Source organism: Podarcis raffonei, chromosome 5 (assembly GCF_027172205.1).
Source record: "Podarcis raffonei isolate rPodRaf1 chromosome 5, rPodRaf1.pri, whole genome shotgun sequence".
In the NCBI taxonomy this organism is placed as follows: domain Eukaryota; kingdom Metazoa; phylum Chordata; class Lepidosauria; order Squamata; family Lacertidae; genus Podarcis; species Podarcis raffonei.
Window position 1 is genome coordinate 74,331,359 of NC_070606.1, and position 27,803 is coordinate 74,359,161.

General features: G+C 42.7%; 1 protein-coding gene across 1 annotated transcript; it reads right to left on the minus strand.

The window, feature by feature from the left end:
• GK5 (glycerol kinase 5) lies at nucleotides 1-27,403 on the minus strand. The gene is made up of 16 exons (XM_053390170.1): nucleotides 26,945-27,403; nucleotides 18,903-18,996; nucleotides 17,377-17,452; nucleotides 15,458-15,551; nucleotides 13,615-13,746; nucleotides 12,998-13,073; nucleotides 11,063-11,124; nucleotides 10,902-10,975; nucleotides 10,692-10,752; nucleotides 9,593-9,719; nucleotides 7,897-8,001; nucleotides 6,706-6,800; nucleotides 6,311-6,414; nucleotides 4,728-4,787; nucleotides 3,953-4,086; nucleotides 1-1,390 (listed from the first exon to the last, which is right to left on the minus strand). The coding sequence occupies exons 1-16, from the start codon at nucleotides 27,059-27,061 to the stop codon at nucleotides 1,239-1,241; spliced, it is 1,563 nt and encodes a 520-aa protein (XP_053246145.1). The 5' UTR covers nucleotides 27,062-27,403; the 3' UTR covers nucleotides 1-1,238.
• Nucleotides 27,404-27,803: the final 400 nt, after the last annotated feature.

Sequence of the window (27,803 nt, forward strand, 5' to 3'; positions counted from 1 at the left end):
TAACTCTTTGGCCACAATTTTATACAGGGTTGATCTGCAAAAAATATATACATATTCTAGCTGGAAGAAAAATGCTTTCCCAGTGACATAATGATGAAGTGTGGGTGCAATTTCCTGGTAACAAGAAGCGGTAGCCTGTGCAAAGACTTCTGCATTACACACAACAACTATACAATTATTGCATGAGTTTATTGTACCTGGAAGTAGACTGCAATTTCCCCTTTGAATAACTCCTTGTACTCTATTTAAAACCCCCTTGGTGGGTTTGCGCTTAAATGCTGCTGACAAAAACATTAGATGCACAAGCATAATTTCACATACGCTCTACCTTATCTATTTTATATTCAGGTTGTATTTGCAGATAGAAATCAATCATTGAGGTAGAGTTTGAAACAATGCAAGTAAAACAGATGAACACAAGGGAAAATTAAACTGGCTGAGGGGAGATCTAGATGTGGTGACATATTCCTTCCAAAAAGAGCAGAAGACAATCCTGACCTACTCTGGATTTGGAAGCATCAACTGTAATTGGTTAAGTGTAGCAGCTAAATAGGATTTAAAAAAAATTAAAGGCTGGGGCTCTCTGGATTCCCAAGAATCTGCATTAGCAGCAATGCATCACTACCTTTGGCCACAGGGATTCCTAAACCTTCCCTCACCTATATACCATGGGGATTGCTAACTGATTTCCAACATCATCTGGCAATTCAGCTGATCTCTCCCAGGTGGCCAGGCTTTAATTTCAGACAGATAAAGAAGTGAAGAGCATCACTGAAAGCAGAGGTCAATCAGCTTAGTTGTCTCAGTGCCTCTTACTGCGAGGCAACTCTCAGTGGGCAAGCAGCCACGTTCTGTGCTAGGTTGCAGATCAGGATACATGGATGAAATCACAAGTCTGGAAGAACAAGGTGCTTTTTGCTACTTTCCACTTATCATAGAAGCTTCTTGCGTTAAGGTAAAACATCAACAGTAATGTAAGAACAAAAAAATCAGCTAGGACTTTTGCATTCAGGTATCTTTGTCATCACATTTAGTTGCCTATTACAGGAAGTCGCCCCTTGGGAACTTTGGCATTCAGTCTCTTGAAGGTGGTTACTTCCAGAGGGGCAGCTGGTATGTTTTAATTAACCTCACGGAAGAAGCAGAAATGAACTCTAAAACAGAATTGCAGTTGTGTTTGCATTGTCCTATAAATATAATCTAAAATATTAATTTAACATTTTGCAATAACCCCATTTCTATGATGTTTGGCTGTACCAACTGAGAGAACGTTGAACAGCTTTCACCCAGTTGCTCATGGCTGGTTCGTATTCCTCTGACTCCTTTTGAGGCTTAAAAACTATGTCAGTTTGCCTCAGCTGTTTCAGTTGCTCTTTGTCCTTCCAGAATCCTGGAAACAAACGTAGCAAAACAAAACAAAACAAAAAAATAATAATCATTTCCAAGCTGAAAAACATAAATGTTGCATCTGGAATTCGTCATACCATATCATGGGCCCACCCAAGGAAGCTGAATGCTGGAAGATTTCAAACGGACAAAATCACATGCTTCTTTTACATGTGGAATTAACTGGAATTAACTCCCATGGTATGTAGTGATGGCCACCAACTTGGATGGCTTTAAAAGAGGATTAGACAAATTTATAGAGGAGAAGGAGATCTTTGGCTACTAGCCACAATGGCTATGAGCAGTATGCCTCTGGATATTAAGTGCTTGGAATCACAAGTGCGGAGAGTGCTGTTGCACTCAGTGCCCTGCTGTTGTACTCGGGTATTTCATCCTGCACAAGGACCACCAGGTGGGCCTTATTATTGATTTAAGGTATGGACAAGTTAGCATGGGAGAAGCATTTTTCCTTATCAGGGTCCCAGTCCATTCAGGGCTTTAACTGTTAAGTATAAGCACCTTGAATTCGGCCCAGAAAAATAGCTGGTAATCAGTTACTTTTTTCAATGGGAGTTCCATGTACGGAGCCTGCCATAAGCACTCTGCCCATCACATTTTATACTTGTTGCAATTTTCAAATGATCTTCAAGGACAGCTCCAGGTGGAGCATGTTACAGTTGTCTAGCATGCAGGTTACCAGGGCATCGGTGGCTATAGCCAGGCTATACCTATTTATGGAAGGCCTTGGTTGACACGGCAGCCAAATATGAATCTAGGCATGCCTAGCCACCAAGGCCGCTTGGACCTGAAGTGACAATAATGGTTCAAGGAGCACCCCCAAACTATGCAGTTGCTCCTTCAAGGGGAATGCAACTCCATCAAGGACAGGGCTGTTCTGGCAACCCCCGTACTCAGGAACCACATATTCACCTCTCTTTCATTTATTGGCACACTTCCAGCCCATTATCACTTCCAGACATTGCTTTAGGACCAGCACAACCCCTTCCGGTACTGACAGAACAGAAAGATAAAGCTGGGTCCCACTAGATCCTGGCTTCAAATAGATGACAAGATGGGTGACAAGATTGAACCTTGCAGGCTCCTGCCAGATAATTCCCCCAGGGCTGAGTAGAAGTCATACTGTCCTCTGGAACCAACCTTGGAGATAGGACTGGAGCCAAAGCATTTTATTGGTGTCATGGTGTTTCACACCTAAAGGTCTTGAAAGAACCTAAGAAAGAACCTGCTGAATCAGGCCAGTGACCCATCTAGTCCTGTGATGCCTGTGGGGAAACCTGCAAGCAGGATCCGAGCCCAAGAGCACTCTCCCTCCTGTGCTTTCCAGCAGTTGGCATTGAGAAAGCATTATTGTGGAAAATAGCTGTCATGGCCAGTAGTCATTGTGTCCTGCTTAACTGAATCGTAGGCTTCTGTTTTTAGATTCTCCCCTCCACAATGTCCAGCTTTTCGTGAAACCATAAAATATACTGCCCTCCCGCAGCACTTATCTCTCAAGATGTCCAAACCAAGACATAACATAAGACATAACAACATGGGGCTGCCCTTGAGACTGACCCAGAACCTCCAGCAGGTGCAGAATGCTGCAGCGAGACTCCTTATGGGGTTCTCACTGTGGGATCACATTCACCCAGTGCTATACCAGCTGCACTGGCTCCCGGTGGAGTACAGGATCAGGTTTAAGGTGCTGGTTTTAACCTTTAAAGCCCCATAAGGCCTAGGACCCTTGTACCGACAGGACCGCCTCTCCTGGTATGTCCCACGGAGGACCTTATGGTCTTCAAACAAAAACATCTTGGAGGTCCCGGGCCACAGGGAGGTTAGGCTGGCCTCAACCAGAGCCGGGGCTTTTCGGCTGTGGTTCCGATCTGGTGGAACGCTCTGTCACAAGAGACTAGGACCCTGTAGCACTTGACATCTTTCCACAGGGTCTTCAAGACAGAGCTGTTCCACCAGGCCTTTGGCCAAGGCACAGTCTGACCTCCTCCTTTGGTAATCCTCACAGAACTCTGGCCCAATGGTTGCCATTAATTTGATTTTGAACTGATTTTAGAATGAATTGATTTTCGAATGCTGCATTACTTTACTGTTGTTAGCTGCCCTGAGCCCGGCTTCGGCTGGGGAGGGCGGGATATAAATAATTTATTATTATTATTATTATTGCCTTATGCTATGAATGATATTGCTTTAAACTAACTTAATTTCTTTACAAAACAATACATCAGGTACATGTGTGTATCCCCATACTTAAATCTCACATGCCTGCATGTAATTTCTTTGATAACCTCCCATTCCGGAGTATCTGGTAAGAAAAGGTGTTCTGCACAGTGGAATCTGCAGTGTTTAGTTGCTATCCAAATTAGAGTATATTTATGCAGGTAGCAGCACAATGAGATAGTTTGTATTCAGGTGAAAAAATAAGGAACATGAACTTCTGGGAATATTTAGAGGCAAAATGTTGCTGATGTTTGCAACCCAGAAATCAGTTATGATATGGAAAACATGGAGAAAGAGCAAGAGAAAAACAACATTTCAGAATACTACATACCGACAGCAAGGCCAGCTAGAAAAGCTGCTCCAAGGCAAGATATATCTGTACAAACAGACTTGTTTATTGTTTTGTTAATCAGATCAGACGTCATCTGCATTATAAAATTATTTTTACTGACACCTCCATCAGCTCTGTGAGAGAGAGGGGGCGGGGAGAAGGAAAAAGGCATATTCTTTTAATGCTTGGATTCTGGAAATTCTGTCTGATTTAGATTATATGCTGTTTATATTTTAAAGGTTGTAATTAGTTTTTTTTTTTAAAAAAAAGTTTTCATGGACAACAATGGGAGATTTTTGTAAGCCTAAGTGCTGTGCTGGATGAGGAATGGAGGCAGCTGGGGAGAGAAAAATGGGAGAGGGAAATGAATGAACAGATGGCAAGTGTGTATTGTGAGGAAGAACATGGGATGGCTCTGTCCCTGCACATATTTGGAAGAGGCCCGGCCTGTTATGGAAGGAACATCAGCTCTGGGAGGTTTCTCATGAAGAAATGTGGCCCTCAGACTGAAAAAGATTCCCCATACAATTTTAGATCTTTTGCCCATGAAAAGGACCATCAGACTAACATCATCCTACACTTCTGTAATGTAAATCGGAAATCTACGATTTGCCAAAATGTTATGCAAAAGGTCACAAGGCTGCTCACTGTAGTGTTTTCGACAACATAAAGGCAGCTGGGAAGTTTTGCTATCTATCTGGCATCTTAAATCAATGGATGGTTCCACATAAAAGAAAAATTCACATAGACATTTTTAGAGATAACATGAACATACCGAATGGACGTAAGTGGGATGTCCATCTCTCTTGTGATGGTATCATAAAGCTGTTTGTTTCTTGCAAAAGAGATTCAAAAGAAATTAAAGCATTTACACAAAAGTAACATGAACTTCAGAAGCTCAGTATTCAGTTACAAGAAACCACAGTTCAAAACTAGTGAGATACTGTAATTCATAAGTTTTCATAATGGGCTTCAAGTGAGCTATTTTAAAATAACCTGGAGCTGTACAGCTCTTCATGTTTCCCATCTTTATTACATGAGAACATTTTAGGCTACCTTTCTCAAAGGCTAAAGTGGTGTAAATTAGACAGTAAAATGGCATATTCAACAAACCCACAAAGAGCAGAACATTATAGGCTTACTAAGAATCACTGGGCAAGCCACCAAATCAGTTTAAAAGTTTTGCATCGCTTGTGGAAACTGCGATGAGGAGCTCCTAACCTCAATGAGGAAAGCATTTCAAAGCCTCTGGGCAAGGAGGCACCAACCTTTTAGAGTCAGTGAGCACATCTGGAATTTTGAGAAAGTGATGTGGGTGGTGGTCACATAAGGGCTGTTGCAGGGCGTGATGTAGCACAATATGGTTGCTGTGGGGTGTGTGGCTTCATGTCTGCCACATCTGGAATGTGGCATCCCCCCCACCTCCTCCCAAAAAGTGGGGACGAGGCACCTACATCAGCCAAATGCTGCACTCGCTTGTGGAGATATGCTCTGCATCTCTCTGCTGTTCAGAACAGAAGGGAGGGTGGGTACTCACTCCTAGCACCCACTGAAAGGATATTTGCTGAGATGTTCTGTCGTAGGAGATAGCAGCAGGCGGAATGGCACCAGTGAGTGCCACACCAACAACCCCTCGTACAGCAGTAATGTCCCTAACACTGCCCAGCATCAGTCTAGTCTACACAGAGCAGGGTATGATTCCCCAGTTACTACTGGTGTATGACCTCTATCCACTACAGCAGCAGAACAGAAGAAGGTCACAGTTGAGAATAATAATATTTGACAAGGCACACCAGTTATCGTAGGAGCAGAGAGCAAATACCTATTTTAAACTTCTGAGCAACCAAAATATTGAATCATTTACTTTTACATCAATGTTAAAATGTTAGCAATAACAGTGGTAACTTTTGGTATTTGCCAGCCTTTAATTTTGTTTTCCATAGTGAAGGCAGCCTAGAATTGACATTCTCCCTGCTCGGTTTGGATTTAAAGATGAGGCAGCACAGGGGAAGGGACACTGTTTTCAGACAGGTTCTGTCAGTTATATGACACTGGAAGGGGAAATACTGCACGAAGAATAACTGTCTGCTTTATATGGTTGAGAGGGGTTTTTCCCTGCCTTGGTTTGCAAGAGAGTGGGCTGCTTTGAACTAAAGCATATAAGTAGAGATCCACAACATTCTGTGGAAACTTGAGTGTGGCCCACAGACCCTGGTATAATTTTTCTGTAACCCTGTGAACTCTGTAGGAACCAGGCATGTCAGAACTCAGAGCAGCACAGAGTGATGGAATGTGTATAATCAAATAATAGCGCAAAAGCATGTGTTGGAGATTTAATTGGATATGCTGGCTTAGTACCTGAAAGCTATAGATTCCAACACAGCTCGAACAAGATGTTTTTTGGTGGTGGAAGATGTGATCCCCATAAAAGAAGTACATGCAAAAGGGTCATTCATTGGGATCTAAAATAAAAAGATATGAAAATAAGATATGCAGGAATTTGTTCTGATGGCAGATGAATAAGAATGGACTGAAATTATAAGGGGAAAAAAACTTACAAATGACAATAAAGAGGCAGCATAGGAAGAAGAAGGAAATTAAGAGCAATAAGCAGTGCACGATTGTTTACAAGATAATTTTACAACCAATGAAAAGTGGAAACTATGAAGGCTGAATGAAATGCAGTTCTTTTTTATGATCACATATATTTTGGAAGCCAACGTCACTTCAGCAAATCAATCAAGTCATTTTACCTGCAATCCACTAAAAGATGGAACAAAACAAACGCCTCCTGAATTTACTAGACTCTGGGCTATTTTTGATGTCTCTTCAGGATTGGTAAAAAGACCTGTAAAAATACACACAATAGGAAGGTTAATATTTCCCAAACTTTTGAAGTTTTCCCCTTTCGACTACAATCAAAGGTTTACACTCTTTGCATTAAAAAAAGAACAATATTTCTTGAGCACTCTTTACCACAACGGGTAGTAGTCCCTGCAACTGGCAGCTCAGTTAATATTGTCTCTTGGTATCCTGCCACTGCTGGCTCCAGATTTTGTGTGATCCTTGAGCCCACCTCCTTCTTGCCACTCTCACCCCTACTAGCTTGCTTGTCTTCTCCCTCTGTGCCCATTCCATAGATCATGCATAGGCAAACTCGGCCCTCCAGATGTTTTGGGACTACAACTCCCATCATCCCTGACCACTGGTCCTGTTAGCCAGGGATGATGGGAGTTGCAGTCTCAAAACATCTGGAAGGCCGAGTTTGCCTATGTCTGCCATAGAGCCTCTGGAGAGATAATGGAAGTCAAGCAGAAGATGCTGTTCACACCGTTATCACTGCTTGCATGCAGAGAGAGAGAGAGCAGTGACAACAACAAGGAGAAGTAGCAGTGCATCAGCATCATGAGGATCTCGAGGGACGTCCTACTGGGAGGTGGGGAGTGGCTGGGCTATGGCAGATCTTCAGCCACACTGAGACTGACCCTGTATCTTTTGCTCACTTCCAGCACAATACTATGTGTGCTTATTCAGATGCAAGTCTTATTGTGCACATGATGCTCACTCTCTAGTAAACATATTTAGGACGGGGTGGAGAACCTCGGGCCTGGGTTCCAAAAGCAGTCCACTAGGTCTCTCAATCTGGCCTGCAAGATTCTCTCCAAGTCATGCCCCCTCTGGAGCCCACACCCCTTTCTGGCTCTGCTTTGCAGCCTCCTTGAGTGTTTCTTCTGTCTGGCAGGAGTGTCCCATTGAACTATAGTGATGCCTGTACAGAGCACTGAGAAAAGGTCAGTAAGTGAAAACCTGAAAATTCTTCAGCTCACTTAAAGAAATACACAATAAATCTCACCCCTACATTTGAAAACTAGAAACATAGTCCTAAGATTGTGCTTTGGATCCTACATTATTTCAGGCTCAAAGAGTTAATTCATGCTACTCACCTAAGCTTTGGGCCCATTTAATAGAAATCCCAGTATCGGAAGCATTTCCTTCAGTTAAGAAGATCACCTCTTTCCCAATCTTCCAACCAACCACTGGATACAAGCCTTAAAGTTGAAAGACATGAGTTTATTACGCATCCTAACCACTATACCACATTCACTTTTCTAACATAAACAGTATTTTATTTGTTGTTGTTGTTTAGTCGTTTAGTCGTGTCCGACTCTTCGTGACCCCATGGACCAGAGCACGCCAGGCACTTCTGTACTCCACTGCCTCCCGCAGTTTGATCAAATTCATGCTGGTAGCTTCAAGAACACCATCCAACCATCTCATCCTCTGTCGTCCCCTTCTCCTTGTGCCCTCCATCTTTCCCAACATCAGGGTCTTTTCCAGGGAGTCTTCTCTTCTCATGAGGTGGCCAAAGTATTGGAGCCTCAGCTTCACGATCTGTCCTTCCAGTACATGTATACAATGCATAATATCAATCAGTCACAGGCCCTTGTTGACTTTGGAACTCTTGAAAGAACCCAATAACATACACAAATAGTATCTGGCATCCAAAATGCTATTCCAGGTATGACTAACAATTTGTTCCTGGTGGAACTGCCCACTTCCGTTTTTTTCATTTTTCTCAACTGCCCACTTATATATATATTTCTCTCTTTAAAAAAAAAAAAAAAAAAAGAGGCATGCCAAAAGCCATCATCATGACTGTATCAAGGAACATTGTCTACAATCCCTAGAACTACTATTAGAAGCCATCAGGTCTTAGAGCTAGTTACTAAAGTCGAAGCATATTTACTGATTTGAGAACTGCTTTGTAAAAAAGACTGAAAGTGGGACATAGTATGTTATTTTTGGAGCCAGAAGAGGGCTGCACTTGGCCCGTTCACCTTCCTACTGCTGACTAACACAGCCTAGCACCCAGCACAAAAAATATTATGGATGGTGGAAGTTTGCCTGACTGATCAATCTCTATGATTTTACCTTATGCTGTTTTTGTTGTTATTTTTCAATTGTTTTAACATTTTTATTGTAAGCCACCTGGGGAGGGTTTGCCCTAGAAGGCTGGGTAGGAATGAATGAATAAATCTGTGAAGCTCTATTCCAAATGCTGGTAAGCATTATTAGTAGCAGCTGCTCCTTGTAGATTCTCTCACAAAGGGATAACGATTTGAACATGTGACAGATGTTGGCCACACTAAGGGAGTATCTTGAAAAACTATATATTTTCTTATTAATATCTATGGCTTCCATTCACAAAGTAGCTTCCCCCTCCTCCCCCGTTATTCAGAAGGGCTCACCGACCCTCCAGTGAGGTTTTTTGCAGGGTGGCAGGTGATTGACATGGATAGGAGGGGACAGGAATCCTTTCTTCCATGAACAGCCTCAAGTTAACCTAGCTCAGGATTCAAGCCTTAGTTGCCTTAGAACCTCATTACAAAATAAAAGTAACATTCCATGCTGAAAATGACTGTGTCTAAAATTATTGTTTTTCCAGGCTTATGCAGGCAATATCTTTCCATTTTGGTTGGTGGCTCATCTCTAGTTTTCTGTTTTTGTTTTAATTATCTTTTTATATATAGTTGTTATTGTAAACCAGTTTGATTTTTTTTAATGATATAGCAGTATATAAATATTTAAGGAAAGTGTTTGTTGTCAGCCATTTTCAGAACGCAAACATATAGGCCTTACCTTTCGTAGATACGTGAATTTTGCTTCCAGTGTTAACATCCCAAAACGTACCAGTCCCCATGGTGACCTTACAATCACCTCTTTCAAAACAACACTCTCCAAACATGGCTGCCTGCTGGTCTGCCACCTTCAGTACAAAAAAACAAAACAAACAAACAAACCAGGTTGTCAAGGTAATTATGTTTCTGTGTTAGTGTATGCACTTTCCTTTTTTGGAAGGAAGGGGGGGAAAAGTAACAGGAATAAGAGTAGGACTAGGAATAGAAATTGGACAGAAACATAGGAAACTGCCTAATGTCAAGGCAAAGCCTTGCTTCATCTAGTTCAATATTGTCTACACTGACTGACAGTGGCTCAAACCTCATGTGGCATTGGATTTGCATACTATTTTGGGTTCATTGTCCAGCTAAAATTTTAAACAGGTGAAATGTTGCCACATTTATGTCCAATACTTCAGTAAGACCAGAGTCAGTGTCAGCAACCAGCATACTAGGAAAACTGCCTGGACCTTACTACAAATCTTTGCCCTGGATCCCTTTACATTTGCTTTCTTGCCTGGCACTCTAAGCCAGGTGGCAGGATCTAGCCAGCTTTTCAATTTCCCAGAATGCCCCTAACAGTGTTGAATAGAACCCATTAGGTTGAAGGGATATGAAGGTTCCCTCAACCGTGTTATATTAGAATTTAGTTCACTCTAACAAAGAGAAAGCTTCAAAAGGCAAGTGCATGGCTACTGAAAAAGCATGTTTTGTAGGAGAAAGAGAAGGTAAACACAGAAGACAATAATTGACATAGAAGGAAGTTGCTGATTTTAAGATTCGTCACATACAATACTGAACTATTTCTTGAACTGAATTTGTTTATCAGATAACAAAGTACTGCACAGAACTGGCATGACACACTCCAAGGCACTGGCACCCATTTTAAGAACTTTAAAATAGGCAATTTCAGCCAGACGTAGCAGAAACAGCACAGACTGGCCTGCACTTTGAAAGTTCTCTCTGGAGACTTCGACTAGGACTAATATACTTGACATAGTACCCAACTGGATCTAAACATATTTCTAAGGGGACAGGAAAGAAAATGTTTTTTTACTTACCAAAGCTGCTACTGCAATAGGCACTCCAAATATCTCAGCATCAACTGTTCCAAATTTATGACTTAAAATAAAAATAAGACATTAAAGGTTATTGCCCTCATATCAAAACTATAGTGAACAAAAAATAAATATTCTAGAAGTGTGAAAAGTGTGCCACTTCTATACTAAATCAGAGAGAGAGAGACTTATTTATTAGACCTTAGGACTAACCTTGTGTCCTCCACTGGGGGGAAAATTGATATTGGAATGGAAAGAAACTTGCTAATGAACGCACTCCACTGCAGCTGAAATCACATGCATATGAAAAAGGGGGAGTTAAAAGCAATACAGAGAAAACATTAAAGCAGCTTTGCAGAGAGAATTAGTCATACCTTGAAGGGATCAAACATTGCTGTTGTACTGGCATTTGAGTAGTCTGTAGCATACACCGCACCTGGGGATTAAAAGGAACCAATACTAGTGAATGCTCAAAAACACAAAAAGAAGATTACAGTGAAGACGTGGGAACTTAATGTTGGAGGTCTGAGTCCTGCTCAGCACGTCACTTGAAAAGCACAAACACATTATTGCAGACAAGCATTTGTTTACGGTCGTCTTCTTCTAAGAGGATATCCTTTTCAATTTCTCTCCGATACAAAACTGGACAGTTCATTCAAAGTAACGCACTACTAGTACTACCACCATTTGTGTTAAGTTGTGGGTGAACATATCAGACGACACAGCGATTCTTCAAACAGCTCTTGTTTATTCACAGGCCAGGACAGAACTGAACTGAAGGGTTCAGTCAGCCTGCTTATATAAAGCTCCAGTACAATGTAACTGTAACAATTTTCTAAAACTATCCAATCACTGAACGTCACTTTCGATCCCTTATTTGCATCACTATCTACAGTATCCCCCTGCTGGCCCAGGGTGAGAACTTCAGTACATAACAATTTGGTTACCCCACCTCCGGCCGTAGCAGCAGTAGCAGCTCCCCACATGCACAACACAGCTGAGGAGAAAGTGAGGCTGCAGCATTTGGAAGTTGGAGGGGAGGAAAGGCACAGGAGAGGAAATGGATGGAGAAAGCAGCTAACGTAAATGTGTGAGAAGGAGAACAAAGAATGGGAAGGAGAGAGAGAGAGACAAAAGTGGTGGTTGGACTGAGGGTATCCAGGGGTGATGCTGCACCTTCAGACCCCTGCCCTACACACACAAAAACCTGTCCTCTCTTCTTCCCACCTGCTAAACCAGGAAACCACTCCTGGCTAAGGGAACAGCTGCCTCCTCCATCTCACAATAACAAACAGCAGGACTGTAATTGGGAGAGCTTAGGGGATGCACGTCCACGCAGAGAGAAGAGACAAGTTATTTGAGTAAAGGAGACTGGGAGATCAATGAATTGGGGCAGGGACATGTTGAAAGAAATTAGAAGGAGAGGAGTACCTCACCTGAACATTTCTCCACTGCCTAGTTCCAGTAACGAAGGTGACAAGGCTGAGAGAAACATGTTAGGGATATGGATTATGGAGGTCAAGAACAAGAGCGTTCAGCTCCCCTCACCCCAATATCCCTTTGATGTGATCCCCCCCTTTTACATGTAAGCACAGCAGATGGGATTAAACAAGCACAGCAGATGGGATTAAACAAACAAAGGCTTGACAACCATATGTCAGGAGTGCTCTGATGGTGTTTCCTGCTTGGCAGGGGGTTGGACTCGATGGCCCTTGTGGTCTCTTCCAACTCTATGATTCTATGATTCTATGAAACATATCTGCTGCCATCATTTCCAGTTCGGACCTTATTTAGAAGCACAATATAGGTCTGGAGGAAGTAATTATGTTTCCACAGAGGCCCAGGACAGTGGAAGAAACAAGATTCAGTAAGGCAAACTTTCAGAAAAGGAAAATTCAGGAAAACTGAGGGATGAGGCAGCAAAGATAATGTGAGATTACAGAATTTAAGCTTTACACAGGGCAGAATTAGAGCTGCCTCAGCAGAGGAATCTTTACATTGTTCCTTTCCAGAGTGTACATATATTGGTTTCGATCCAAATGTTGCATGAGTGGAAGGCTGCTGCTTGTGTAAAATATATTTCTTGTCCCCTCATCCTAGACACCTCCTGAAAAGCTTCTCCAAAGGGATGGAGGACCCTCTTAAACAGCATGGGTTATGTCACAGATGGGTTGCAATGGGAGGGGGAATTCATTCAGTATCTGGCAGAGAAATCGTGTATGAGCAGAGTCCATTCGCACAACCTTTGGATCCAACTACTTCTCTGCAAGAAGCCATGTGCTTTCTATCTGTTTAATCATCCTTCTCACCTTTGGTCAGTTTATATAGTAGCCACGTGTCAATGGTTCCAAAACAGCAATTGTCATCTTTACTTGCTTGTTCTACCTGAAAGCAAACACTCAAGATGGCAAGTATAACACACTTCAGCGTTAAGTTAAAATAAAATATAATAAAATCAAAATTGAGCTAAGTAACATTATGTTATTTAGTGTTAGGCAAACCAAAGGAACAAGTTTCCCAACTATCCCCTTTAGAAGGTTGTGGATTATCTATCAAACCAGTTTACTGCTTAAAAGTCTTTTCTGGGTATCTTTCTTTCTTTCTTTCTTTCTTTCTTTCTTTCTTTCTTTCTTTTTCTTTCTTTCTTAAAAAACAACAAGCAGGTGCAATTGCCTCCCAGGTCCTAGGTCCAACACTCTAATTGCTACACTAATAATAAACCGCCTGAGGTGCTTTGGTGGAAAGGTGGTATATAAATGGGAGTTAAATAAATAAATAAAAACAAGCAGTTGACATTTTCTAATGAAATTTAGCATATAATAAACATTACACTATTATGATTACCATCCTGAAAGAGGTTCCTCTGTCAGAATAAAGAGCCAGCCCGTACAAAGCTCAATACAGAGAATAGTAAGACAAGGCTTACCTCCTGTAGATGTTGTAAAATCCAAGCCAATCTTAAAGAGACATGCTGTGTTGTGAACGTTTGGCAACTCGCTAACAGAAAGCGATCACTCCGAGTGAAAAAGTGAAAGAAGGAACAAACAGCATGCACTGCCTGTTCCAAAGAAAGAAAGAAAGAAAGAAAGAAAGAAAGAAAGAAAGAAAGAAAGAAAAAGATTGGATAAATACTTGGTATTCTCTCCTATAGGGCTTCTATCAAAACTTCATTTGGGACGGTTTGGGTGCAATTACCCATACACACAATCTATGAACAGAGCAATTCAAGTGATGATAATGTATATATAGAAGCAGGGCCTTTTTTCCAGCCGGAACTCAGGCACCTCTCAGGTGGACACCATTGCCATTATAAGAGAAAAAGAGAAGCATTCACGGTGAGTTCTGGCATGTCTTTTTCTAGAAAAACAGCACTGATAAGATTTTTATATATGAAAGAGTGAGGGGACAACTTTCAAAGAAACTGTGGGGAGGTTATTGGAACTAGTCCAATATTCTGTACCATGCGAGTCCCAATGAAGTTAGCCTGTTCAGTAACTGGTTGGACTAGCAATCCCATACTGCTCAATGAGAAGCCAACTTGGTTGGCCAGTTCCCAGGTGAGGGGTAGGACCTCTGGCAGCCATTTTGAGAGGTGGTCTATACATGTTGGAGAATGAGAAGAAATCATGGGGTAGAACTACCTGCTCCACTACAGGTGGGGAATTGCATGTTTCAAAGTACCCTTGGTGTTGTTGTTTTTTAAAATCTTCATGTAAACAAAAATCTAATACCAGCTTTGCTGGTTTTTCCTTTGCATTAAGATTTTCTTTTTAAAAAAAGATAGGGCAGCAACCTGAATTTTGAAGTGTCACAAATCATTCTTCCACCTCGGCACTCTACAATTTCATATCACTACACATGCAACCAAGCCCGAGTCTGAATGGAACAGCTGAGTAATTTAACCCAGAGGTAGAAAACGTGGTGCTGTCCTGATGTTGCTGGACTTTTATATATGAAAGAGTGAGGGGACAACTTTCAAAGAAACTGCTGGGAGGTTATTGGAACTAGTCCAATATTCTGTACCATGCGAGTCCCAATTTCCACTAGTCCTGGCTAACACAGCCAATAATTGGGGAGGATGCAGTCAGGAACTACTGGAGGGCACCACTTTGGTCATCTTCAATTTAATCCCCTTCTTTTCAGAGCTGAGAATGTATCTGTGCACCTCATGAAGACCAGACTATCAACATCGTCATGCGGGCAAAAGTAACCAAGTCTTGCTTTATAGAATCTGTATAGTTTGAAACCTGGCCCCCAAAGCCAAAATACATGGCACAGAAGGCAAACTGGTGAATAATCACTGAATGCAACTCCTTGATGGGTGGGAGAGAAGAGATGATTAGCTCCTTCAAGCTGTTATTTGCTCCATATGTAGGGGTTAGGGCAATAGAGGGGCTTTCAGTTTCAATTAGGAGAGATCCCCGTCCCACTTCTTCCCTGGTCAAAGTAGCGCCTCACCTCAAAGAAGCATTTAGCTGTAGAAAAATGTTAAGAGATTTATCACTGATCTCCTGATATGGACTTGGCAATATACTAACATGCTTCTTGGGAACACCACAACAAATCATAACATTCCTCTTGGTCAGGCATAGGCAAACTCGGCCCTCCAGATGTTTTGGGACTACAATTCCCATCAACCCTGACCACTGGTCCTGTTAGCTAGGGATCATGGGAGCTGTAGTCCCAAAACATCTGGAGGGCCGAGTTTTGGTGCTTTGAAGTCATACCTACTTCTCTGTATTTTAGTAAAGATATCAATGCTACCTCACCTTCATTGTAAGAGATCTGTTCCAGGACTTTACAAGTTCAGCAGCTCTCAAATCTTGCCAGCTTATGAAGTTATGAAAAGGTTTTCCTGTCTTCCTGAAAAAGGCAGAAGAGATCACCAACTTTATGAAAATTACTCAATGCACAAAGTGCAAGCTAGGCCAGTCCAATTATCCCCATACTACTGATTCCGGATTGGGCCAATGTGATGGTGGCAAAGGAGCTGATGCAGATATAACAGTTTGCCTGAAGGCCAGACAGGTAGTTCATGGCTGGGCAATGGCTAGGCATGGTGGTGAATGACACTTACTAAATTTTGCTCACTCTTGGCTCATTTCCAGAAGGAGACACATAAGCAACTGACTCATGTTGCCAACCAGCAATAAATAACTTCACACTGCAAGTGGGAGATGGCATGCTTGAATGCAGAAACTCTTCAGTTCATGACCAGGGCTACTGTTCCACTAGTGCAACAAAGTTCACTTGTGCAATGGAACTTTCCCCTGCAGCCCATTGTGCACCATCAAAATCCACTCCAGAGAGCTGAAGGAACCTCTGGTGTACATTTTGAGGGTGCACATTTTGGGAGAGGAGGGAGAGGGGTATGTGTGCAACACCGCTAATTCACCTGAAATCAAAATGGCTCTATGCCCTAAGAGGTATCATTATTTAACCCCACCTGGTTTTAGTAGCACAATCCTAAATTCAATATTTTCTATACATTCATTTATTATTATATTTTTAAATTCATTATATTTGTACACTGCCCTTCAGACGTAGATCTCAGGACAGTTCACAACATAAAAACACAGGTTTAAACACAAAACACGTAATAAAATACCTAATAAAAACAAGAACGAAAAAGCACAAACCCCTCTCCCCCCCAAATCTCTTTTTTTAAAAAATGAGCTTTAATGCTGTATGCTGTGCTGTGGTTACATGCATAGAGAATAAGAAGTTTAAGCTACTTATTTGATCACAGAGAATCAGAAGCTTTATTTGCTCTAAAGAAATTTAACCTCTTTTCAAAACCATCCAAGTCAGCTTAATTTTTAAAGTCTCTGAAGCAATGCACACTATGTTCCTGGAACATAATCAGACTTCTGCAAGATTTACTCACTTTACAGTTTAAAAGACTGAATACACCTATTGCTATACCCCTTCTGACAGTTATAACCCACACATACAGTTGGACTGAGCAGTGTTACCATACTCAAACTGTATGGGTAGTAAGAAGAAGTTGGGCACACAGAACAGAAGTCCCTGCCCGTTTTTCCTCCTTATTTTTGTATTCCAAGCAAAAAAGCCTATCTGGTGAAAACATCTTGAGGCGGTTGATGTGATATTTTAAGAGCAGTGAGGAAGCAGCACTGTACTTTGCTCCCATCAGTTCTCATCAGGCAGAAGTTCCACAGAGCCCAGCAAATGGGAGACTGTGTAGAATACAGCAAAGATGTCCTAATGGTCACCTTTAGGTTGGCTGAGGTGCTTTCTCTCAACCACAACATTCCAAGGCTACCTGCTCTTGTTTTTTTTGAGGGGGAGGAACCTACAATTTGCCACCTTCTGTATCTGCATATTAAGTGGCAAATTAGACAGCATATTTAGAAACAGTTCATGTCTTTAAGAGATTGACTGACAGAATAATGTCAGACCATCACTGTAGGTGATGGTCAACCTTTTAAAATTGCCTTTTGAAATAAATGTCATCCGAAAATGAAAGGGCGGGTAAGGACTCCTTGCTTCTCAACCCTGCAGGAACATTTGATGCAAAGACAGATAGACACATACATACACACACTTAGGAGCAGCTACTTCTGCTTCACAGCACAACTACAGCCACATCTAAAAACAAACACATTTACAAGCTTGTCTTTGAGGGTTACAAACATCTATTATAACCAGCATGCACTCTACATACTTGTTCCACGTAATGAAAGTTCCTCGCTGTGTCGAGAGTCCAAGGGCAGAAATTTGATTCATTTTCACTCCAGCAGCTAAAAGAAAAATTCGAACACTGAGAAGTGAACTTTATGAAACAACTGCTGTAACGTACCCTTAGTATCAGAAGCTATTCACCCATACTCATTCATAAAGAATTTCATTCCACTTTATTCAGCAACTAAACAAAAGCCAGCTGTTCATTCAGCTGAACAATATGGCTACTGAAACAGTCTTGGACATGTGATTCAAAGAACATACAGAGTGTTGGGGAGAGTCATGTACAAAACTTCAAAAAATAAATAAAAATGCTTGCTTCTTTGGCAGTAGGAAGAGATACTGTGCACACACAGCTTTGAATTTTAGAAGCATGAACCTGTAACAGAATGTACTAACAAAGTTATATGAGCATTAGAGGACACAGATATTTATATTTGTAAGTAAGGGATCAGGAAGGCTGTGCAAAACCATAGCTTCCAGCAAAGCAAAATAAGATTTCATCACATTAAATGTTCTTCAGCCTTGAGCAGTAAAAGTTGCTTAGTTTTGGCAAGTCTCAAGGGAGAGCGTGTTCCTTTACTAAAAGCGATGAATATGTCTCTCTCTGAACTCAATTTATAGGGCTCAGACAACTTCCCCATGTGGCTGGTGACCACAATCTCACCACCCACACATTCAGAATACATGCAAAGAGGCTCTACACATGCACCAATGTAGATGTGCAGAGATACTTCCCAAGAGGGGCGACTCTGATTGGGCCAAGATTCTCCCCTTACATGCAGAGTCCCTCTTCATGTGCTCCTAAAATGGAGATGGTGAGTTGTGCAATCACCAAGTGGTGGGAGTCAATTAGGGCCTTCTCAGCAGTGGCGCCCTCTGTGTGGAATGCCCTCCCATCAGATGTCAAGGAGATAAAGAACTACGCAACTTTTAGAATACATCTGTATCAGGTAGTTTTTAATGTTTGACTTTTATTATGTTTTTACATGTACTGGAAGCTCCCCAGATGAGTGGGATATGCAATAATAATAATAATAATAATAATAATTTCTAGTAGTTCCTCCAGGTGGTGATCCCAGAATTTTTGTTGAGATACTCTAATATGTGGGCGAAATTAACTGGCATGCCTCACAAGGTAACAATGTGGGGAATACAAGCACATTAAATGAGTTTCAATGTTATACCCCATCTTAATGTTAATATAGGATGAGTGTTCTTTCGGTAAACCTGATCATGAGCCATTTTGGGTTTTAAAAGGTTAAACCCTGTACTTTGGGTCTGGAATGCAGACAAAGCACAAGCATCAGCAAACTTCCAAGTAAATACTGTTGCGGCCCAATTCTGGACCCATGGCAACTTCCAGGCCATTGACAAGAGTCACATATGACACACTGCAATAGTCTAAGCAGGAGGTTACCAGAGCAAGGGTAATTGAAGCCAAGCTATCTCCATCCACATAAGGTCACAGGTTTTGGAAGAGCAGCTAATGTTGAGTTTCATGGTTACCTTGAACTGCCTCTTTAATTACACCAACAAATTGTATCCACAGTCTTTCAGGATCCAGTTCAACCCAACCTGGCCGAGGCTGAACAACTTCCACCTGTTAACAAAAAACATAATTACCAAGCAATCAGACCCAAAGCCACGAATGTTAGTGGTCTTGAGGAATTTACACTATGGGAAAGGCCATATAGCTGCAGGGGTTCATTTAGACAATCTGGCCCCAAACCATTTATGGCCTAAAAAGTTAATAGCACTTTGAATGAGGCTCCAAAATGTATTGATTGCCATTGAAAATGGCACAAAAATGATACAACGCGTTTAGACCTTCTGGAGCTCATTAGTACCCTGATGGCTGTATTTTGCACTAGCTGGTGTTTCCGAGTTGTCTTCCGAGACAACAACACAGAAAGCACAGTGTTGTAGTTCACTTTGGAGGTAACCAGACCATGAATGACCAAGCCGAGGCCATGCCAATCTGGACAGGGCTGCAGCTACCCTACCAGCCTGAGGTGGTAGAATGAATTATGGGCCACTGCAGCTATCAGTGCCTTGCTGGACAGCAGTGGATTCAAGAGCACTCCCAAGCTCCATACCTTGTCGTTCGATTGAAGTGTAACCCTACCTAAGACCAGTTTAATAATAATAATAATTTGATAATTTATTATTTCTACCCCACCCATCTGGCTGGGTTTCCCCAGCCACTCGGGGCGGCTTTCAACAGAACATTAAAAACAGAAGAAAACATCAAACATTAAAAACTTTCCTAAACAGATGTCTTCTAAAAGTCAGATAGTTGTTTATTTCCTTGACATCTGGTGGGAGGGTGTTCCACAGGGCGGGTGCCACTACCGAGAGGGCCCTCTGCCTGGTTCCCTGTAACTTGGCTTCTCGCAGCAAGGGAACCACCAGAAGGCTCTCGGCGCTGGACCTCAGTGTCTGGGCTGAACGATGGGAGGTGGAGACGCTCCTTCAGGTATACTGAGTTTACCTCTTCTGTCCTCATTGATAGATCTCCCACAGCACAGGGCCTCTGTTTTATCTGCAATAAGTTTCAGCTTGTTCTCCTTCATCCACCCTAAAACTGTATCCAGGCATCTGTTCATGAGTTCTATAGTATCACTGGAATTTGTAGGTGGAAAAGAAAGATGGAGCAGTGTCTCATCAGTATGCTGATTGGCAGTACAGCCCAAATATTCAGCTAGACTTCTCTCAGCAGTTTCATGTAGACTGTTGGAAGAGCATTGAGAATAAGATGGAACTCCGAGGCACCCCACTAGCCAGAGACTGTGGGGTGGAACTGAACTCTCCTAGCACTACTTTTTGTGAATGGCTCTCCAAGAAGGACCAGAATTCAAAGCCCAGTTGAGACAGAAGGATAATGTGATCACAATACTAACAAAAGCCACTGGGAGGTCCAGCAAGACCAAGAAATTCTGACAATAAATGCTGCCTGTGTGCTTCTTTTACATAATTTGCATCGTTTAAAAATACTCAAAGCAGTGTTACAAGAAGATAATTGTAGCGATTGGGAATCAATGTGGAACAGGTATATACATAAGATGTGGGGTTTTGCAGTCCATGTACTGGGCAGAGTTTTCACACAAACTTTATGTTCACACTCCACAATGAAAAAAATAAGTTATGCAATTCTTATACATGCAGATTATTGGTTAACTTCTACATGGAGTGAATCTTGATTATTTTAATTATGCTTACCCCAACTTTCCTATCCTCAATGCAACTTAACCGTATTTTTCGCTCTATAAGACGCACCAGACCATAAAACGCACCTAGTTTTTGGAGGAGGAAAACAAGAAGAAAAAAAAATCTGAATCCCAGAAGCCAGAACAGCAAGAGAGATGCAGCAATTCCTCTTGCTGTCCTGGCTTCTGGGATAGCTGCTCAGCCTGCATTCGCTCCATAAGATGCACACACATTTCCCCTTACTTTTTAGGAGGGGAAAAGTGCGTCTTATAGAGCGAAAAATACGGTATATGTCAGTAAAATACAAATGACTGTATTTTAGCGTTGTATTTAAATTGTATTTGTTTTTAAGTTGTAATCATTTAACTTGTTTTTATTATTGCTTGTAAGCCGCTCTGAGCCCGGCCTTGGCTGGGGAGGGCGGGGTATAAATAAAAATTATTATTATTATTATTATTATTTGTTTCTGTAGGGAATGAAGATCCAACGTTCATCCTTTTTGCATATCAATGGGTGATGCAAAGAAATCTGGATCAGGCTCAATTCCCTCAAATTTACAATGCTTCATTATCTTGGCTCAGAACAGAGGATAAAGCACCAAAGTGTTAGAAAGCTTTATTAAGATGTTTGGATAAGCTTTTGACTAGGCAGGAGAGAATCAAGTCATAATTGCAGCAATGTCAAGGAAATGTTGATGAACATTGATGAACTGCCCATAGATGAAGGGCAGTTCACAACATAAAAATATAGCATAAAAACTCCCGTTAAATCTACAGGCATTTTCTCTATCTGAATTCCATAACTTCATATCAAATTAAATACAAAGAATATATGAAAGTGCCAACAAACTAACAATCATTACAAACAACAAAAAGTCAGACTGTCCTATTAATTATTATGAAAGCTTTTATACCCTATTAGACCACTGCTATATATTAAATTAGTTCCAGTGTAGCTTTATCTGCTGTAACAGTTTATGAGATCCAGCTTTTGCTAGAGCCTTGAAAAATTCCAGAAAAGATTAAAGTTACAGCAGTGTATCTAATGGTATCCTTTGTGCTGACAGAGGGCTATTGAATCCTGTGGAGTTTTCTGTCAATAGGACAGGGAGAGAGGCAATTTTTGCCAGTTCCCCCTCTGCTCTGTAGGTCCTTATGCCCCTGACCAAAATCTGCTCCAGAGTGTTGGGGGAACCTTTGGAATTGCCCGGGAGGTGAAGGGTGGTGGCAGTAGGATGCAACTTGTACAAAGGTGGTTACACTGCCAGAGGGTCAACAATGGCCAAACTCAATAAGCAATGCAAGATTATGCTCACTTCTTGCTACATAAGAAGCTGCCTTATACAGAGTCAGAACATTGGTCAGTATTGTCAGCAAAACAGTCTCCAGGGTTGTAGACAAAGGGCTTTTCCAGTCCTGCCTGGAGACTGAACCTGAACCTCTTGCACACAAAGCATTTTAAAGATACAGCTTTGCCCTACTGTAGCTTCCCTTACTGAATTCAATAATGTGACAACTGTTTGTGTTCCAGCTGAGCAGTCATTGTCCAGTTGGTGAAAAAACTAAGGATCAGAAATAGAAAATTTACAGATTTCCCAGTGTTCTTGGCTATAGGAATAAAAAGGACTTGTTTCATACAATTATTGTAAGGATGAATGAGATGACGAATGAACTCAGTCCATTTGTCCCATCATTAATAGACAAATCCACAAATCTGCAATTGCCCTCCAGGAGCATCTGGGTCCGCCAGTGGATAGGTAACCTAATCCACATGGCATGGAGATGCAAACTATATTGTTACATGCCACTCCAATCTCGGAGCTGTGTGAGATTTCAGGGGTTCCAGGCATCTTTATCCAGGCATTTCCATTTGGGAAATGAGGCACAGCGGAGACTGTAGTGTCTCTATGATATATGGTTTATTTACACATATCTACAACCTGAGCCTACAACAAAGGCGTTCACAGCATTAACACAGCAGGAGGCTTCTCCCATAGCCACAGCAGCCTTGAACTTAAGCAGACCACAACCACTGCTCTCAACCACTGATCTCTGACTCTCTCCAGCCTGCTGCTTACGATATCTGTTGCATAACTCCTAACTGCAACTCTACAATTAAACTCTTCTGCAATTAAACTTTAACATAATTAAACTCTGATATAAACACTGGCATTGTCTTTTAAACTAACTCTCAGTTGAAGTAAGGAGCCCACTCATTTGCAAATGAGATTTGCCCTTGATTTTTCAGTGTCCTAATCAATCCTTATCCCCCCCCCCAGGGCTATCAGCTGATGCAGGAGGCTAGTGCTGACTTAAGTAGCTGTGGACACATCCAGTGGACACATCCAGTGGCTTAATTAGTTCTTCACATATGTTAATTCCAGAGGATTAGAGCACAGCTCTAGTACACAGCTCCAATACACACATGGAAGTAGCACAACTCTAGCACTCTAAGCCATAATTAAATTCTCCCCCGCCTTTCCCCGAAGCATTCTAACTATAGCTTGATCTGGAATTTAGGGAGTCTTGCATCCACCAACTTATAACAATGTGAACTAACACTTCCATTTAGGAGATGTCGATATCCAGCTGTTGCATGCTATACAACTGTGCCAGCTTGATTATTCATACACTAGGCAGCCCTGTTCAGGGAAGTTTTTAACATTTAACGCTGTATTGTTTTTAATACTTGATTGGGAGCCGCCCAGAGTAGCTGGGGAAACTCAGCCAGATGGGTGGGGTATAAATAAATTATTATTATTATTATTATTATTGGCATTTCCACACAATCCCAGGAGTTAAGAAAGTGAGCCCATGTGAAGCCACTCAATGGCAAACCCTTAAAGACCAATATAGAATATTTTTTTTAATTGTATATACTAAGGTTTTTACCTTTAAAAGTCTGAATTCCCTTGTTTCGAGAGTTAAATTCTGGCAAGCAATAGTCATGTTTGACTAAGTTTTGCTTAGAGTAGATCCACTGAAATTAATGGGCCTAACTTAGTCATGTTCATTCATTTCAAAGGGTATACTCTGAGTAAATACCACACTATGTCTTTAGGACAGCTGGCCCACAGAGACAATACAGCGCAAGTAAAACTGCTCTCTGTATCAACCTGAACAGGTTAGTTTAGTTGGGTTTGTAAGCAAAAGGGCCTCAATAATAATGTATGGAAACAGGTTTCTAGTCAGAAAGCCGTAGCTCAAATTAGGTTTGGGTCACAAGTGAGATTAAGGTGTCATACACCACTGCCAAGTACAAAGTTAGGGAGTTCTGCTTTTGATTGCATCTGGGGAAATGTTTCTGACCTATATAGAAGTGAGGAATGTACAGAGCAAACAAGAAATTCAACTGGTACACAATGGCTGGTTACGACACTAATCCACACAGTTCTCCCGGTGTCTTGCCCTACAGACCGGCTGAGAACAGCCAATAATATCAGGTAGGATGTTGAAAGCCAAATGCAACTAACTTGTACTGTTGAAATAAACTGTGAGAGAAATAGGGCATCTCCAAACAACCAAGGCTTAAATGATCCTGAACAAAAACCAACCAACCAAAAATCTGAGATAAGGGGGAAATGTATAAAAATACAGTACGGAATCGCTTATTACAATAAAATAGTTGCAAATATCTTTCTCTCTGCGTATCTATATGCAGTGAGAGAAAAACACTACAATAATAAAACCCAGAAGAAATACCCAAAACAAACTTAGTTGGTCTCTCAGGTGCTACTGGACATTTTTTTTATTGATTTTAGAGGTGACTTTTACTGACAATTTTATGCATAATTTATATTATTTGTAAGCCACTTATTCCCCCCCCCCAATGGTATGCAAAAGACTGGAGCGCAAGTCAGAGGCATAGGGAGGGAGGTGTGGCCCGGGCACAATTTTGAGAGGGGGCGCAAACAGACACCCCCACAGCAGGTTACTTCATCGGAGCCTGGCTCCGTGGCAGAAGGAGCTGTGCCTTGGCTGCGGCGCTTGTGCCTGGAGCAGCTTCACCTCTGAGCCAGGCCTTATCTGGGGCAGGAGAGCAGGCGAGTGGGTGGCAGCTCTGTTGCCCACCCTCCTCAGCCATGGCAAGGCGTGCCCGGCCACAGTGGCTCTGTCACTGGGTCAGGTCTGACCCGGCAGCGGAGAGCATCTCACGGAGGTGAGCATCTCACAGAGAGCAGGAGGAGAGTTGGAAGCAGCTTCCCCACCCCTCTCCTACCCTGAACTGTAACACGCGGAGGGTGCCCTCTGTGGGTGCGCCATGTGTGCCCGCCCCAGGCAGCACAGGCATTCCCTCTGCCGCTGGCACAAGTGGCCTGAGTCTCACTCTGAAGCAGGTCTTGACTCTGCACTTGTTGCAGCTCGAAGTACCCAGTGCTGCTATCGAGGATGCTTAGTGGGAGCAGCTTACATAAGGTGAATCAGTTGATGTGGACAAGGTGCTGATGGCAATGCATCTGACCACATGCCCCCTTGACCCTGTCCCTTCTGGCTGAGGGGGGCTGACTGGTTGGGTCCAGAGTGTGGTTAGTGCTTCATGGCTGGTCCCTGCTGAAATGAAAGAGGCAGATACACAAAAGAACGAAGTACTTTGTGTTAGCAACGGAGGAAGACAGATTCATTCAGACTTTGTCTTCTTGTCATAGACACACATGGCTGCAATCCTAAGCAACAATGAACTCAGCAATAATTATTTCTGAGTAAGCATGTACAGGACCACACTATTTAAAGGTATTTTGAATAAACAGAGACATAAGTAATCCTTCATGGAGGTAAACAAATGCACTCAGTTAATTAGTTTCTTCCTTCTGTTATTAAACACTTAAGTGTAATCGTGATAACATGTGTTGCAATTAAACTAGTTTGCAAATAACACAAGGCTGAAGCCCAAACTACACCACAAGTTATGTGAAGTATATACTTTAAAGGGCATGCTAACAATTGTCTCTATTTAACAAAAAGCAGCTCAGAGACAGTTGTATCTGAGTTGGGTCACGCTGCAGAGAAACTTTCTTCCTTGTGCCACTTTCCTATCAAAAGTCCCCTCCCACAACTGATGTTTGCCCTTAAATATCAGCATCAAGTGATAAATTTCAGCAGGGAAACCCTCTCCCCATTAACCCAGCTTGACTACCCACAGCTGCTTTTGGTAAAAGAGAAGGGGTAACTGGAAGCACACATTTAATGCAACATGCAGTTTGACCCAATCAGATCACTCAAAGTGTCATTATCCTAGCACTATACTATAGTTCCTTGAACTGATAAATGTAAACTAGGACCATGCTGACAGAAGGTAAACATGCATTGCAACATGTCAGCTTACTGGTACTTGGAAACAGTTGCATCATCAAGCACCAAGGTGCATGTACAGACAAAATGTGCACAGCCTGTTCTATAACCAATTAATCTGCAATAGGAATCTCTGAGCTTTGTCACTTAGTCCTCTGAAACATCCCAAACTTTCCAAACCCAAGTCTGCTTCTGCCTTCCAAATTCAGCTTGTGTGATTTATTTTACAGGCATGGGGGGGGGCAGGAACTAACAGCAAAGAACAATAATCCTTATACTGCGGATTGCGCAAACCAGTTCATTCAAACACAGTAACAAATGTTTTTTTCCAAGGAAGAGCTTCCTGCTCTCCAACACATTGGCTCAGCAACACAGTGCTACGCTTCATTAGGTTCTTTGTAGTAAACAATTATTATTTTTTTGCGCAAGTCCTACAGTAAGCTCCAATACCCACAGGGTCTCCCCCATTCTTCCCTTCCCGTTGATCTGCTATGATCCCGTTGATCAAGAAGGCTGCTATGTTACCAGCATTTAACACCTCTGTACATGATGCTCCCATGTGCCTATGCGCAGCAGAAGGCTGGCGCATTCATACTACACAGCAATCAGAGCCTGCAACAAAATGTTGTGGTACATGAGCCAGTGGTGGAAGCATCAGGGAACTAACAGAACAGGGGCCAGGCTTTGTTTTGTCTTTGGGATGGAGGGGAGAAGAGAGAAAAGAAAGGAACAGGAAGGAGAAACACACAAAGGATAGCTCAGCTGATAGAGCAGGAGACTCATCCTTCATGCAAAAGGATTCCTGCATTGCGGGGGGCTAGACTAGATGGCCCCCAGTGGTCCCTTCCAGCTCTAGGATTCTGTGCCCCTGGGTACAATCCTAGGCATATTACTCCCAGGTAAGTGGTTAAAGAGGCTGCACTCTTACGTCTGTGTTTGTCCACAGAAGCAAATAGGACTTATTTCTAGGTAGACACGCGTTAAAATCGAGCTGTACCTTCTGACGCGGCTTGTATCCCCCCTCCCGCCCTTCCTCCCCACCACAGCTCCCACCTGCATGGCTTTGGCTCCCTTGAGCACCGCCGCCTTGTCGTAAACATGGCACCGTATCACCGTGCTGCCCACGTCCACACCCAAGATATACTTCTCCGCGGTTGCAGGCGAGGCCATGGCGGCGGCGGCGGCGGCGTCCTGCTCTTCCGAGTCTCGCTGCCGTCGCCCCTCAAGAACCGGGCGCCCGAGCTCCGCAAAGGCACCCAGGCGCTTTTAAAAGCTCCCTGGGAGGAGGGAGGAGAGGGACGCAGCCGCCGCGCCGACGGCGGGCGAGAGAGCAACGCCTCTCCATGCAGGGCGGGACTCCGGGGAGGAGAAAGCGGCCAAGGTGGAGGCGGCAGCGGCGGCCGGCTTTGAATGCCAGCAGTGATTGCGAAGGAGAGGAAGGCGGGTAGGTGTAGGAGGGGGCGGCGTGGCGAAAGCGAAGCGGAGCGCCGCCTTCCTGGTGCTCCGGAGGGCGCGAAGGCGCCTTTGCAGAGGCGGCCCGGCCTGTTTTGAAACGCCAGGCCCCCACACACCAAGGGGTTGAAGGGCCAAGGGTTGCAGTTTCCCGGCCCCACTTTCTCGTGGTTTCCAGGGCAAGCAGTTAAATCTCAGAGGATCAGGTGCCAACTTGGGGGGCAGGTATAATAATAATTTATTATTTGTACCTCGCCCATCTGGCTGGGTTTCCCCAGCCACACTTCCAGCAAAGATTAAGAATACATTAAAATGTCACACATCAAAAACTTCCCTGAACAGGGAAGCCCCACCCCACATAATCACAGAATGTGGCACACTATATGAAGGGCAATGCCTAACAACTTTGGAGGGGGCTTGGCAGAGACCTCAGCCCCTAGCATTTGGCTCCTATGTCCAG